We start from the raw sequence: 16,928 nt of genomic DNA, 5'->3' as shown, positions 1-16,928 counted from the left end.
ACAGTGAAGCATGGTGGTGGCAGCATCATGCTGTGGGGATGTTTTTCAGCGGTAGGAACTGGGACACTAGTCAGTATTGAGGGAAAGATGGATGCAGAAATGTACAGAAAAATCCTGGATGAAAACCTGCTCCAGAGCGCTCGTAAATTCAGACTGGGGCAACTGTTCATTTTTAAGTACACAGCCAAGATATCAAAGGAGTGGCTTCAGGACACCTCTGTGAATGTCCTTGAGTGGCTCAGCCAGAGCCCAGACCTGAATCTGATTGAACATCTCTGGAGAGATCTGAAAATGGCTGTGCACCGACGCTCCCCATCCAACCTGATGGAGCTTGAGAGGTGTTGCAAAGAGGAATGGACAAAACTGCCCAAAGATAGGTGCGCCAAGCTTGTGGCAACATATTCAAGAAGACATGAGACTGTAATTGCTACCAAAGGTGCATCGGCAAAGTATTGAGCAAAGGGTGTGAATACTTACGTACATGTGATTTATTAGTTTTTACTTTTAATGAATTTTCAAAAATTAAAAAAAAAATTCATGTTGTCGTTATGGGGTGTGAGTAGAATTCTGAGGGGAAAAATGAATTTACATATTGAAATAAGGCTGTAACATTACAAGACATGGAAAAAGTGAAGTGCTGTGAATACATTTTCATTACGCACTGTAACACTATAAGCCATAAAATTACCAATTATATGTCTGTAGAGACAATATTGTCCTGCAAAAGTGACACCGAGCGAATCTCCACATCACAGATGAAATTTGACACAAAATGCAAGATTAGGCAAATTAAAATGCTAAATAATTAAGGTGCACTCATTCAAGGCAAGAAGGCAATTTGAGTGTGATATTTGAATGAGCACCCATATTATGAAAACTACAAAGAGACAAGATACTTGTAATATATCGGTAGGCTGGCCTTGTCATGTATCAAGAGAAACAATTATCAATGTTAATGCATGAGGGCACTTTCATTTAGGACAGGTTGATGGGTAACATTTTGCACTCACCAGTTAGGGCAAATGCATTAACCGGAAATAGTCTATATACACATATAAATGTATCAGCTTTGCATCAGTTATTTGCAGAATTGTCAGGTTCCATGAGCAAAGCCTTTTTCCCCAAACTCCAGTCACATATACCCAGTGGGATTCTGTCACTCCTTCACAATAACAAAGCTGTTTTGAAGCCATTCCTGTGTAGATTTGTCTGTACACTGTACATGAGCACATTGTCTTCCATGTTACAAAATGTTTCGGGCTGAATGATTTTCGTCTTTGTACTCTGTTGTAGTCATTATAGCCTCTGATGAAGCAAATCTCCTGGGGCATGCAGAAGCCCTGCAGCATGAAGCTGGCACCACCATGCTTCATGTTTAGGATGGTGTCTTTTTGATGATGAGCTGTTTGTACCACACTAAATATGGTGTCTGATCTGGAGGACAAAAAGCTTGGTTTTTGTCTAAGTCACACATCAAAGACTCTCCCACGAGAGACATCCTAGAAGTTTTTATGTTGAACTCTGTGACATTTTATTGTCTGCACAATATTTCAAACTTAAGCTCTTTAGGCCACAGGGCAGAAGTTTCAGGTTGGTGGCATTCTTCTCTCCCTGGAGGCTTCTGAGAGCCATCCAGAAACTTTAAATTGTAATCTGTCATCCATTGGCGACAGGTGACACTTTAGCGAATTCTAAAACCAGCTGGCTGTACAAATGCTAGTTGGAAATGTTTCTTTGATAATATGATGTTGGTGGTGATCAAGTGATTGATTAGGAATGTGGTTGTACTGAGGACTGACAATGTCTGCATTTAATTACAACTCCAATTCCAATGAAGTTGGGACATTGTGTAAAATGTAAATAAAAACAGAATACAATGATTGTATTCTGTTGTATTCAATGTCCCAACTTCATTGGAATTGAGGTTGTAGTATGTTGATGTTACAGTGACCATTACTGTTTTAGTTGCAGTGCACTCCATTTATCTGTACTGCCTTCGTATCGTATCCTGCAATGATAAGTGGTGGGGTAAGTGAATCAAGGTTCACGTACTTTCACCACATACACACACATTTTTAATGGCAGAGTACAGTCATTGAAAGACTGGATCTCAGTCTCAATCAAGGACAACCGCACACCCAGACACTTTGACTCCTTGTTTTTGTGACAAAAACATAATAAATGAATGAACAGATATAATAATCAAATTGTGTACTTTTTTTTACCAAATGTTGATGGCTCACAGAGAGCTCTGAATGCCCAGTAGGACTGACTACATTTTATAGCCACTGTAATTGAAAGCCACACTTAACCATACCTTCCATGTGGTCAATGACATCATAACTATATGCATCTGAACCTGCAGAGATAAGGAATCCAAAGTACAATGTTAACTCCAGCACTGAATATGTGATCAAATAATTTCCTAACTCTGCAGTATTATGCTTTCCAAACAGCAGGTGTCGCCAAAAGACTGAAAATGTTTTGCATTTAAATCAAGTAGCTTTAGTTCATAAATCTTCCCTCACAATTCAGTAAAAAGCACAAGATATTTCGTTTTGTTCAAGATATAGGGTGTAACACCCAATGCTCAATGGTAAAAATAGCATCCAAGCCATCAACTTCTTTGCCCTACCTGTCATCAGATACCTTGCTGGAGTAAAAAAACAAAAAACAAAATAGCCAACGTAAGAGATAGAAAAGATAGATGTCAAGACATACAATGCATGACGGATTCTACTAGAAGTTCAGCATGCAGTGACGACAATTGAAATTGGTGGGCAAATAAGTTTCTATCCAGATTAAACAAAGAGCATTCAGGAAAATATCCAGAAGCTGGCCCCTAGGGACAAACAGTGAGGAGATTACCTCAGGCAGTAGAAGACAGAGGGTGGTGAGAAAGAAGTGACGTAGTCATGGAAGAGCAGACCTGTCCATCAAATGTACCACCGGCACATAGAAGGGATGGGTAACAACAAGAAATCACACCAATGGCCAGGCTGGGCTGAAGGACAGAACAGAGGCTGTGATCACGGCAGCACAAGTAAGGCCTTGAGCACCAGGTCTGCTTCAGCAAACAAGACCCATAGTACAGGTTTTGTGGTGATTCTCCTGAAACAGTCCAGCACATGGTGGCAGGGTGCAAGATGCTACTATGTGGCGTCTTGGACTGAGAGGCACAAGCAAGTGTCTGGGACAGTGTACAGGAACATCTGGAGCTGCCAGAGTCAAAGTGGGTAAATGCTACCGAATGTGGCTGAGAACAGGTGCTGTAGGACCTACCTAACATTCCAGACACACACACAGGTGCTGGCCAACTAACCAGACATAGTGGTAATTGAGAAGGAGCAGAAAAGGGCAGTTGTGTTAGATGTGGCAACTCCAAGCAACAGCAACATCAGAAAGAAAAAGTATGAGAAGACAGAGAAGTACTAGGGCTTGTAGGAAGAAAACTACAATAGCTACACTTGGGGCTTTGACACCCACCCCCAATTTGAGAGAATGATTCTGGCAGATTCCAGGTCCAACATCTGATGTCTCCTTTGAGAGGAGTGCAGTCCTTTGAAGAGCTAAGATAATGTGCAGGACCCTCAAACTCCCAGGCCTCTTTGTAGATGATGCAAGCTTGAGGGAGATGCACAACACCACAAAATGGAGAGCTAGATATATGTGTACACTGCTAAACATCACTTAACTTAAGCAATAATTGGTATGTTTTACAGTCATCCTCTACATTGGTTTAATTAAGTCTTCATTTTGCTTTCTGTTGTGCTCACATAGTAAAACAATGACTGTTCTGTGATTAGGTTTTTTTAATTCATTCAATTTTTTCAAGTTTACTTGGAACATGTCTTCATCCATCCATCCATCCATCCATTCCCTCTTCATCAGAGAAGTAATAAAGATTGCTTGTGCTTTGTCAGTAGTCTTAGAGGTGCTCCATAAAAGCTTCCATTGGTCCTTTAAACCAAACCTAATTTACAATTTAAAAAGCCTAAATGATCAGGTGCGGGATTATTAAATATGCCATCATCTTATTGACCATAATGGACCACAGAAATGACAAGTTGTGATGAGCAGTCCTCAGTAATACAGTTCTCTTACAACAAATATTTCAACAGCAGGTGGACTGTTGAGTAGAAATGCCAAGGTGTTTTTTTTTTTTTTTTTTTCTGAATTATAAACTGGAGACAGAAGGCTCTATACTGCTAAACAGTATTGTGTGTAGTTCTTACATCCCTGACACATCATCTTTAAGCAGCTCATTGATAAATATTTTCTGATCACTTGTACAAGAAACTATTTTAAAATAATGAATATAAATTGCATGTTAAGGTAACTTTGTGTGGCGCTCGACTGTTCAGCATTTAGTTTTCAAGGACCCGGTTGTTTGAAAGGCACTTCGTCGTGTACAGCACAGTCGATTTCACTGCTTACATGTTGTTGAATACAACAAATAAAAATGTAATAATGACACTTCAGGTGTGTGTGTGCTGGGCTGGATGCTGTTTGGGTTGCAGGCACTTTAACATGTAAACATAAAATAAAATAAAAAAATGAAGGCCACAGCAGATTTGTTTTAAAACACTCCCCTCTGGGGGAGTTTGCAGTTCTCGTTCATTCTACATCATCACACCTCACTGACGTGCATCAAAATCACTGTGGTGAGTGAATAACTGTCTTAAAGTAACTTTCCACCACATTTCAGAGTGCTTGCAGCAGCGAAGAAGAATGCGCTCTTGTATTTGCATGACGGTCAAAAGGTCACTTGCAGCGTCCTGTGACATTTCGTACTTTCCTCTACTACCATTCAAACTTCCACTGCTGGTTTCTGTCCCCTGGGGTGCACCTCCTCATCTGAGTGTCGGTGCGACCCTCTGACGTGTAGAAGGCTGTGACACACATGTCCGAGCGAGGATGGTAGATGGTCCCGTCCTATAAATTTGGAGAAAGAAAATGTAGATTTATGACAGGATAATAATGGAACTATGAATACTTGTATTGTGACGCCAATTTAACTGGTCTTATATTTTTTAAGTAATGAAACTGAGAAGTGTGTTTAAAAGACATTTAGTGAACACTGGTGTATGGAAAGAAAGGAAAAAAGAAATATGAATAGAAAGGAATGTGTGAAATTTTTAAAATGAATATGTGGATAAATGAGTAGATTAAAAAAAAGGCACACAATCCAAAAGCCAAATATTTTCATTCATTCATTTACTAGAATTATTTAAATCTGAGGGGCTGGAAGCTTGGTGCTGCAGCTCATGTGTTGTCACTTTGGACCTCATCATACACAAAAGTGTAACATCACATCTCCAAAAAGTAAAACCAGTAACTGGACATTATGTTATGCTCAACACATGAGCATAATATATTAATATTCAGCAAATGATGATCATTGTGGAATAGTTAGCCCATTGCTATTAGAAAGTTGACTTTAATTGAAACTTTTAAGGCTAATCTTAGCATTTTCTGCCAGTTTCTTTATTATTCAGTTTGTAGTTTTATTTTAACTGTATCTGCGGTCTGTATGTTTAGCTCTTACTTGACGTTTAATTTTAAATGTTCTTATTGGTACAAAATTTTGTTTTATTGTTGGGATTTGATGTTTATTATTTTGCATCATTACACCCCCCCATTCAAAAATAACTTTTGGCTTCTTCCTTTTTGCTCTGGTTCTCCACAGCAAGTCTGATGTGGATCTGTATGTTGATTTGGCGCACGTTTTACACCACTTTAGATTAGATTTGAGACCTTATTTGCCATTTGTACTCGCACGCAAGGTTTACGTACATATGAATTTTTATGCAGAGCTCTCGAGCAAATAAATATAAACAAGTGTAAAAGTATAAAAAGGATAAATTCATACCCAGTGCTCCTAATAAATATATATTACAAAGTATCAGGTTAATGGAGATTGTGAACAGCAGTTATCTGACACAACACCATATTGCTTGGAGAATGAGCACAGGTGGTCTTGAACAAAGGCAGAAAACCCCGGCTTCAGAAATAAACATCTTACCATGTACACTCATCAGCCACTTTATTAGGTACACCCATTCAACTGTTCATTTGCTTAACACTAATAGTTAATTAGTCAATCACATGGCAGCAACTCAATACATTTAGGCATCTAAACGTGGTGAAGAAGACTTACTGAAGTTCAAACCAAGCATAAGAATGGGGAAGAAAGGGGAGTTAACTGAGTTTGAACATGTCATAGTTACTGGTGCCAAATGGGCTGGTCGGAGTATTTCAGAAACTGCTGATCTACTGGGATTTTCACGCACAACCATCTCTAGGGTTTACAGAAAATGGTCCAAAAAAGATATTCAGTGAGCGGCAGTTGTGTGGACAAAAATGTCTTGTTGATGTCAGAGGAGAATGGACAGACTGGTTGAATGGGTGACTGTGTGATGCTGTCAATATGGACCAACATCTCTGAGGAATGTTTCCAACACCTTGTTTAATCTATGCCACAAAGAATTAAGGCAGTTCTAAAGGCAAAAGGGGGTCTAAACACGTACTAATAAGGGGTACTTAATAAAGTGGCCAGTGAGTGTATTTGTTCCACCCAGTGGTGGGCACAGCTAACCAAAAAGTTAGTTTCGATAACCACTAATCTACTAACTGAAAAGTTAACTTTCAGTAAAATCAAAGGTGATCACAAACCCCAAATGAACTACGAGCCAGAGCTTCTGTCATTATGCACACTGCCTGCTGTTGCTCCTTTTTTTTTTTCATTTGTTAAAAAAAGGCATTTGCAAAACTGAAAATTCTGTTTGTGAAGTGTAATTCACAACAAATAGCGACCAACTAAATTTAGTGGAAGCTAACTGGTCTGCTGATGGTTTTCAAAATTAGCTGAAACGCTAATCCGCTAACAAAAAAGTTAGCTTCACTAATTAGCAGTTAGCAGAACTGTGCCCACCACTGCATCCATCTACTAAAACAGCTGATTCTAATTAGTTAAATGTTTCAGGGAGGTAGACGAACTATAGGTACAATCAATACATGATAGATCTTTCACTTTTTGAAGCCGGGGTTTTCCACCTCTGGTCTTTAAACAGTAACCTGTTTTGGAAGCAAGCGCATTCACCACTTGTCCATCATGCTGCCTTCATCCAGCATTGTCTTACAACTTAGTGCAAATTATAACAATCAGGTTTTAGAACAATTTGTACTTTGGTAGAACAGAATTTTAGAAAATTAGATGATGTAGCAAAAATCAGGGGTGATGGCCAAGTGGTTAGTGTGCTTGGTTTCAGTGCAGAAGGTTCCTGGTTAAAACCTCACCCCTGTCACATTTCTGCATGTTATGTGGTGTCAGGAAGGACATCCTCTGCCAACTTGTGCCAAATAAACATGCAGATCCACCTAAGATCTGCTGTGGTGACCCCAAGTGAAAACAAAGGAGCAGCTGAAGGGACGTACTTACTCTCAAAGGTACCTAATATGACAACTGCTACAATTTTGGAAGCTGTTTACTATTTCCATCAATCAGCTCAATGCCAATTCTTGCTTTTCAACTTGCATCACCTGTAAAAAAGGCATTTAATATCAGGAAAGTAATCCCCAGGGTGAAGTAAAGCTGACCACAGTGACAGTGGCTGATGTTGTAACACAGGCAAGCAGGGGTTAGGGAGATTCAGGGGACTCAAACAGTAAGATTAGCCTCCCTGCAGGGACTAAGGCACAGGTGCTTTCATGAGAAGGAAAAGAGAATAGAGGAAAGAGAGGGAGAGAAACTGACAGTGACTACGTTTACATGCAGCCAATAACCCTTTCATAACTGGAACATTAGCAATAACCCAGTTGCGCACGACCATGTAAACGCCCACAAAAAACAGAATATGCTCATATTCCGGTTTTTAAAAACCCAAATAAGACCCCTGGGTTACTCCTTTTCTAACCTGAATATCAGGTCGTATAAACGCGCATCGGGATATCCCCATAGAAAGGAACATTATTTTGTGTTCTGCGCATGTCCTATCCGCAAGGAATCTTGGTCTTTTGAGTACGGCAACTACTTGTATGCGGCGCGAGCAGCCCACCGGACACCACAGAAGCAAAGATAAACAGTGCATTGTGTTCTGCGTCCTTATCAGGCGGGCCGGTTGCAGCACCGGCATCACCGCGATTGCTCTGCCTCCGATGTGCTTACTGAGTCTGCGAGCTCGGTAAACGCCGCAGCGGGCCACTCACACCGCCCCCCTCTCTGCTGTGCGGAGCTGTGCCAAATCTGGCAACATGTCCAGAGACTACACTCGCTGTTTTGATGCGGAGGCAGCCCGCAGGAGAGAAAAATGAGAAAATGTTAATGCCAGTTTGAGAAAAGTGTGTAGTGAGGGGTTTTACACAAAGCAGGATTACACGAAGCAGGATTTGCACGAACGCCAGACCAAATCAAGCACCGGTGGAAGACGTGCGTCGCTGTTTAGATGGGGATATTCCAAATGATACCAATGACCATGTATACAGGAGTAACTCTGTCTGCTTAAGCATGTAAGTGGGTTATTCCTAATGATTCAGAAACCGGAATATTGACCCTAACCCCAATATTAACGGCATTTAAACGTAGTCAGTGAGTGAGAGAGTGAGTGTGTGCACAGCGTACATCTCTGAACTCCCAGATGATACTGGCTGGCTTGACATCCGTGTCGTGAGGGCAACGCATCATTCCGATGGACGTGTTTCCCTCCAGTACCTCGGCGCACAGCTCTGTTACCGAGTTGAAGCGGATCTCCTTATGAGATGTGTATTCAAAGTACTAGTGCGGGAGAGAGGAATAGTTGTAAAAACACTTGGCAGCATTGCCATTGGTTCCATTTAAAACTGACTTTGGACAGCGACCAAAGTGGAAAAGCAGCCGTGACTGAGGAATTTAAACTCCTGCTCTGTCATAGTCTGAGCCTCGACAATGTTGCCCCCTGAAATTTTTTCAGGCCTGGTGGTACTTTCATTAATCTGACTTTGAGAAAGTGTTTACAACACTTCACATGAGCGTCACAAGGGACGGTTAAGATACTTTCATAAATTTTTCAAGGAGAAACTGCTCATCTGAATGCAGGAAGACTTTGTACCATAATCAAGCAAAAGACGTGACAGCAGACAGAGTCTGCAAGAAACATTTCATAACCTATATATCGGCCCAGAGGCAGGGGACCCCATACTGGCATTGAGTTACTTTCTCAGTGGATAAGTGGTTTGTGGTCATCCTTCCAAATGCATATGCTGTCTGACTGGATGGACATTATTCCTGTCCAACAACCCCTAGTTTGGCTAAATATCAATGTTTAGCTTAGTTGTCCAAGCTGTCAAAGATATTGTGCCTAATCCTCAAGTGGTTTTCTTTTTGGGGTAACATTTGTTTTATTACTAAAATCTACTTGCATATGTCACACTAGTCTGAGGAAAAATGTTGTGTTACTTTTAGCTTGCATTTTTAACTATTTTGGAACAGCTTGCCAACAGGAAGTGCTGTCGTGCCCCACTCAAAAATAGTGCAAATATTAAACCATTGGTTACTTCCTGCTGTGGGCTCAAATCTTGCTAACATCTTGTCTGAGAGTGTTTCAGATAATCAAACAATCGTGAACAAAAAGTCAACTTTCCCGCTGTGGTGCCATTTCAATACTCCAGCCCATCAGGATAAAATAAAGCCCTCTCCAGACTGTCTACTAAGAGGGTCAGGTAATTCATCTTCATACCTTCCCATCCATCTTTCTACTACATTAGAGCCCAAATGGTTGCTTATAATAAAAGACTCACTCTGGGCCACTTTGTCTGGCTTCAAACTTATTTACCCAGGCTGCACCGTTCACTGTGCCAGCAAGGCTCATGTATCTTTTAAACAGAACGTGGTTCTTGTGTGTGCCAGAGAAAGGAGAGGGTGAGGAAGGTGCTTAAGGGCCCTCGGGTTTTTGTTTCAGGAGGGAACCATTAACACATAGATTTTCAGTCACACATGGAGCTTTGTCTGACTGCAGATACCCGATGCAGTACATCAGTGAGGTAATCTGACCGATCAGATGGGCTAGAGATTCACAGAAAGGACCTTTTCTCTGACCTCCACATTAAATATACATCTTCACAGTTGCTAAAGCAGCAATCACACATGGGCATTGACAGGCAGTCAGTATGAAGTACCTGTGACTGGACTACAACACACATTGTACTTGATATCCACCAAACCTGGTTGTCACCTTTATTATGGTTTACACACAGGCAAGATGCATTACAAATGTCATATCTGCGTCATTCTTGGCACATTCCTGACATTCTTAACATGACTTAATGCATCTGAATAGGTTTCTTATGCTACATTTACACATAACGACGACAAGTCACGAATGCCACGAAGTACACATTCTTGGTCGCTGATCACGAATGTGATTATTCGGGGCAGAGGCGTCAGGTCTCCTCAGGAACTGCTGTAACCTGTTACCACACGTTACAATTAATGGCACGTATTGCTGGAGAATTATCAGGAACCATTACGCACGGTCAAGAATAATGTTCCACGTTGTTGCGCGCTATTGCGCGTAACAGCGCATCGTTAAGTTCTGTCACGTTGTGAACGAGGTGAATTGTCTCCACACACACACACCCATATTCATCCAACCGAATTCAGATCGCTTCAGTTTTTCAGAACTTTGTGACTGCATGCGTAGTTGTGCTCTGTGCCATGGAGTGGCGCAGAGAGGAGGAGGACACGGACAGAGCCAAATGTGTGGCTTCATGCTGCTCTCGTTTCGCACATTTCCCCAAACATCAGGCACATGCAGCAGGTGTAACACCTGCAGCAGCACTGAAATGAGGCTTTTAGCCGACTTGGTGTCAGCAATCAAACTGATTGCGGTGCAGCAGGATTTAACTGTGCGCGCGCTTCTTCCTCCGTCGGACTGGAGGAGGTGCAGAGATGTCTGGCTGCACGTGAGTCTCTCGCTCAGGTGGAACACGTGCATGGGCGTCCTGAGGAGCTTCAGCAGGAACTGTGGAACAACATTTGGAGCCGAGTTTAATTGTGCGCACGTGACAGAAAACTGATCCGTCATGGCGCGCAGTGAAATGTGACGCCGCGTTACAAGTCGTGTCAAAACTTGACAGTTTCCGTGTCACTTCGTAATAACGCGTGACAGTTTGGGCTCCAAGAACCATCACAGGAACCACTACGAACGTTGTCACGTTCTATTAAGGATCACTACTCATCAAGACGGATCAATACGCTCAGTTGCGACCTCCAGGACGTGAGACGAAATGAGGGTAGAGTGTGACATTCGTGGAAGATTTTTTGACAGGCAAAAACATGCTCCACGAATATCAAGAATATCACGCACCAACACGCACTATTAAGAAACCTATTCAGATGCGTTAAGTCACATTAAGAATGTCAGAAATGTGTCACGAATGACAGAAAAATGACATTCGTAACGCGTCTTGGTTATGTGTAAATGCACCTTTAAGAGTACGTGTTGGTGCGTGATATTTGTGATTTTTGTGGAGCATGTTTTTGGCCGTCAAAAAAACTTCCCAGAATGTCACGCACCACCCTCATTTCACCTCATGTCGTGGAGGTCACAACTGAGCGTGCTGATCCGTTGATTAGTGGTGATCCTTAATAGAGCGTGACCGCAATCTTCTCTGACGTGTACACAATTAAACCCTTCTTCACCCACATTCAGTTTCATTGCTGCAGTATGCTGAAGAAGGACAGTGACGCCAAGTCGGCTAAAGGTTTTGTTCCAATGCTCTCAACGCGCTCCTGCAGGTGTTCCACCTGCTGCTGCTGTGCCTGATGTCTTGGAAAATGAGTGAGACGAGAGTTGTGTGAAGCCACACATCTGGCTCTCTCAGTCTCCTCCTCCTTTCTGTGACACTCCATGGCACAGAGCCCAACTAAGCATGCAGTCACAAAGTTCTGCTGCTGTGGATTTTGAGGAGCAAACTGGAGCGAACTGAATTGTTCAGCAACTGACGGTTGGATGAACATGGGGATGTGTGTGGAGACAATTCGACTCATTCACAACGAGACAGAACGTAACAATGCGCTGTTACGTGCGATAGTGCGCAACAATGCGGAACATTATTCTTGACCGTGCGTAATGGTTCCTGATAATTCTCCAGCAACACGTGCCATTAACTGCAAAGTGTGGTAACAGGTTGCAGCAGTTCCTGAGGACACCTGACGCCTCTGCCCCGAATCATCACATTCGTGATCAGCGGCCAAGAATCTATACTTTGTGGCATTTGTGACTTGCCATCGTTATGTGTAAATGCAGCATTAGATTCAAGTCAAACTGGGCACACTAGCAGAGAGCAAATAAAGCTTGAATCAACTGTGGCAGCTCATTCTAGAATTCAGAAAATGTCGGCATTTTAAAAAAGATGTTCCACCAAGCAAGAGGAGGATTTGAGATAGAAGAGATGCGATATATGTACAGTAGTGTTCAGAATAATAGTAGTGCTATGTGACTAAAAAGATTAATCCAGGTTTAGAGTATATTTCTTATTGTTACATGGGAAACAAGGTACCAGTAGATTCAGTGGATTCTCACAAATCCAACAAGACCAAGCATTCATGATATGCACACTCTTAAGGCTATGAAACTGGGCTATTAGTAAAAAAAAAGTAGAAAAGGGGGTGTTCATTGTTCAGAAGAACAGCATAGTTTGATTAAAAAGTTGATTGGAGAGGGGAAAACGTATACGCAGGTGCAAAAAATGATAGGCTGTTCATCTATAATGATCTCCAGTGCTTTAAAATGGACAAAAAAAACAGAGACGCATGAAAGAAAATGGAAAACAACCATCAAAATGCATAGAAGAATAACCAGAATGGCAATGGCTCACCCACTGATCGGCTCCAGGATGATCAAAGACAGTCTGGAGTTACCTGTAAGTGCTGTGACAGTTATAAGACACCTGTGTGAAGCTAATTTATTTGCAAGAATCCCCCGCAAAGTCCCTCTGTTAAATAAAAGACATGTGCAGAAGAGGTTACAATTTGCCAAAGAACACATCAACTGGCCTAAAGAGAAATGAAGGAATATTTTGTGGACTGATGAGAGTAAAATTATTATTTTTGGGTCCAAGGGCTGCAGACAGTTTGTGAGACAACCCCCAAACTCTGAATTCAAGCCACAGTTCACAGTGAAGACAGTGAAGCATGGTGGTGCAAGCATCATGATATGGGCATGTTTCTCCTACTATGGTGTTGGGTCTATATATCGCATACCAGGTATCATGGATCAGTTTGGATATGTCAAAATACTTGAAGAGGTCATGTTGCCTTATGCTGAAGAGGACATGCCCTTGAAATGGGTGTTTCAACAAGACAATGACCCCAAGCACACTAGTAAACGAGCAAAATCTTGGTTCCAAACCAACAAAATTAATGCCTCGCAGATGTGAAGAAATCATGAAAAACTGTGGTTATACAACTAAATACTAGTTTAGTGATTCACAGGATTGCTAAAAAAGCAGTTTGAACATAATAGTTTTGAGTTTGTAGCATCAACAGCAGATGCTACTATTATTGTGAACAACCCCTTTTCTACTTTTTTTACTAATAGCCCAATTTCATAGCCTTAAGAGTGTGCATATCATGAATGCTTGGTCTTGTTGGATTTGTGAGAATCTACTGAATCTACTGGTACCTTGTTTCCCATGTAACAATAAGAAATGTACTCAAAACCTGGATTAATCTTTTTAGTCACATAGCACTACTATTATTCTGAACACTACTGTATGAAACAAAATTAAATTGTTGAATATAGAATAACGGTGAAATGCTGAACCTTACCTGGTTGCCTCCCTGGCCGTGGCAACCAAACAGTGACAGTTGGGCTCCTGTGGCACTGTGGTCTGGTGCGTTATAGTCCAAACATTGTGAATGCATCCCTAAATTATGAACCTGGTAGAAAGGGGTAATAAATGCAATAAAAAGTTATGCACTATACCGTTTTGCATTCGAGAAGTTACAGCAACACAAACTGAGTGATGTTAAATTGACTTTTCATCAGATACAAGTATTACCTATATAACGCCAAATAAATAGCTATTTTTTATTTTATCAGGCTCAACTCTTGAGAGTCTGATTCTGCTCACGCTCTCCAGCTTTGCTCCTACGTAATAATTATTCATAAGTAAGTCCTTAGTGGCCCTGAGGTCTATTGGGCTGGGACTTAGCTCCAGTTTCCATGGCGTAAAGTGGACAAATGTCCAAAAATCCCCTTAGACAGGATACCAGGCCATCATATGTTATTTCCCAGCCAAGGGTGGGACCCATTTTACAACTGGGCAAAATGGGCAAAATGTTGTGTCCAAGGACACAAACAGGATTCAAACCCATGTCTACATATTGGAAGGGCAAGTCCTTATCCACTGAGCTACCTGCAACATGCTCTCTAGTCCACTGTCTCTATGCAAGTCCTCCTCATGAAATCCTCTTCCATGTTAATTATTCTTTATGCTTTTACTCTATCAGATCTATTTGTGTTGTATGGCTGGGGGGGCCTGGCTGCCTTTTTGTTTCTGTCTTTTGTCCTGTCTTTTGTTTTTCCTTCCAGGTGGCTTGCATTTGGGACTGAGTGGCTGTGTAGCTGAGTTTATCAGGACCTCACCCTGATCACCTGAGGCTGATCACCTGCGGCTCGTCAGGACTCACAGCTGTGGTGCATCTACAATGGATTGGAACATGGTGGCATTTAAGACTGGAGTACACAGTGTGTATTTGCCAGAGACTCGACCTTGTGACCAGACGGGTGAGATTGTCGTCTCGGGAGCCATCTCATCATCAGTGGATGCAGAGAACGTCCAGGTTTGATGCATGGTCTGTGAAAGAGGAGGGGGTGAGGTCTCACGCTCGTCAGCACACTTCCTGAGGTACGTTAGATTTTGTGACTAACATTTATACAGTCAGTAAATGTGGTGTCCCTCACACCTTATTATATTGAGCTGTATGTTGGTAGTGTAATCAGCTTCCACTGCAGCGGAGTTTTGTGAACTGGATGTTCCATGCCTGCAGGGTGGGAAGCTGATTAGTAATTAAGCCAGGAAGTGTTTGCTGTTTGTGCACCTTTGAGCGTTCTCTCTGTGTGTTGAGTGTGGACTCACATAATGATTCCTTCTTTCACAGACTCGGTTTGTCGCGGCCACCTGGGGGGTGTCGGCGGGGTCCTTGGGTCCAAATTGGTTCTGGCTCCGGACCGTTGGCGCTGCTGGGAGCGCACCGCAAAACCACCACGCCAGACCGCACACTTTTATATTTTTTCACATCACTGTTATGTTCATTAAACTCTGTTATCCTTTGTACCATGCTCTGCTTATTTTATACTGGGTCCTTCAAACGCTGGTCGGTTCTCCGGGCTGCGTCCGACACATAACATATTTGTATTTTTTAGTGGCCTTACTTCCTGTTCACAGAATTTCAGATGTTCTGGTTTTCTACCTAATTTTTTCATCCACTATTTAACGGTCACTTTTCTTTCACTCAGTGCCATTCTGCCTTCCTTGAGTTTAGCCTGCTGACTTTCAGCTTTAGTGCATGGTATGATTGCCTCCAGTGTTACGACAATCTGCTTGATCTACTGATTTACCTGACTGTTTATTCCCTCAAGGACACTGTTGTATTGCAAACTGATCTGCTGATGTTTTCTGAGTCACTGTCTTGTGCTATGGCTTGCCTATCTGTGTGTTTCCACTTGGAGGCATTTGCTGTATGAAATAATCTTCTGTTGTATCCTGAACGTTGCTCCAACTACAACCGTTCTCTGCTCTGGGGTCTCAGGTTAAACTCACAATGTTACAAGCTTGAGGTCACAACACTGCTAATTCAGAATTCACAATAGTGCTTGTGTGCCCTTGCCATACACACAAAATAATCAAAACAACCAAATTTACTCTTCTCAAATGGGAAACAAATGGCAATATTGTAAGATGTTATATTTTTGAATGTTAAAGCCCAAAAACCCATTGCAAGATACATTTTGTTAACAAGCGATGGCTTCACTCGGAGCCCTAAACAATTATTTTAAGGGAACCGTCCCACTTTACAGTGATCCGTCATAAATGATTTATAAGCCATGTGAAAAGTATGAATAATTCATATATATTAATAAACAGCTTACCGATACATAACAAATCTGCTGTAAATGCTTAGATTTTGTCACCCAAGAATTATGTGCAAACCATTCTCTGTTGGAAAGTTCAAAAGTCTAAATGGGTGACTTGAACAATGGTTTTGTTTGTTCGGAAGCAGCTTTCCCATTAAAAAAAAAATAATTTTATCTATCTGCCACATGTTTCCCTATTGGTTTCAGAACATGTGTGTTTGAATACAGTTCCAAGGCATCTCTCACGAACTAAATTGATGTAATCACCTTTCAGCTTTATAAAAACTAAATAAAAGATAGCTGTGATGATATGGATAGGAGACACTCACAGCTCCATGCCAGCCCTCCTTGTCTTCTGGCACATGTAAATCAGGGTAGATATTCTTCAGATACCAGTCAAAACTGTTGCACTTCAGTCTCTCCCTCAGCAGCAGCCGTTCTGAGATATCGCCGTACTTCTCCTACAGTGTGACCAACAGAATGATGAGCATGAGTAGTCTTTCCAAAGTTCCTGCCTGAATGTCCCTAATGTCTGACTTTTACTAGACACATTACAATATACACGTTTGTCTTTTGCTATAAATGCTACATTTTCTATGTATCCGAAGAATCTAACACCAACACTGACTATATACAATTATAGACTTTTGATGAGGTGTACCCGTGATACGGGTACACCTCATAATCAGGGGTACACCTCATCAAAAGTCTATAACTGTTTTATTATATGGTAAAGAAGAAAATTGGGAGTTTTTCAAACATACTAAAACTGAAAAATCAATCTCAAGTTTCAACTCTATTATTACTGTC

General features: G+C 41.5%; 1 protein-coding gene across 1 annotated transcript in view; it reads right to left on the bottom strand.

Moving 5' to 3' along the window:
* Positions 1-3,797: 3,797 nt before the first annotated feature.
* poc1bl (POC1 centriolar protein homolog B (Chlamydomonas), like) overlaps positions 3,798-16,928 on the bottom strand; it is a 48,806-nt gene continuing 35,675 nt past the window's right edge. Inside the window, exons 9-12 of the mRNA XM_034160231.1 lie at positions 16,448-16,579; positions 13,808-13,918; positions 8,621-8,773; positions 3,798-4,935 (exon numbers count right to left, since the gene is read on the bottom strand). Of these exons, the coding sequence (XP_034016122.1) occupies positions 4,804-4,935; positions 8,621-8,773; positions 13,808-13,918; positions 16,448-16,579 (528 nt within the window). The 3' untranslated portion in view covers positions 3,798-4,803. The remainder of the gene's footprint in view (positions 4,936-8,620; positions 8,774-13,807; positions 13,919-16,447; positions 16,580-16,928) is intronic.

This window comes from Thalassophryne amazonica, chromosome 20 (genome assembly GCF_902500255.1).
Source record: "Thalassophryne amazonica chromosome 20, fThaAma1.1, whole genome shotgun sequence".
Classification (NCBI taxonomy): domain Eukaryota; kingdom Metazoa; phylum Chordata; class Actinopteri; order Batrachoidiformes; family Batrachoididae; genus Thalassophryne; species Thalassophryne amazonica.
Note: the sequence above shows the minus strand (reverse complement) of the source record. Positions and strands in the feature narration are given on the sequence as shown.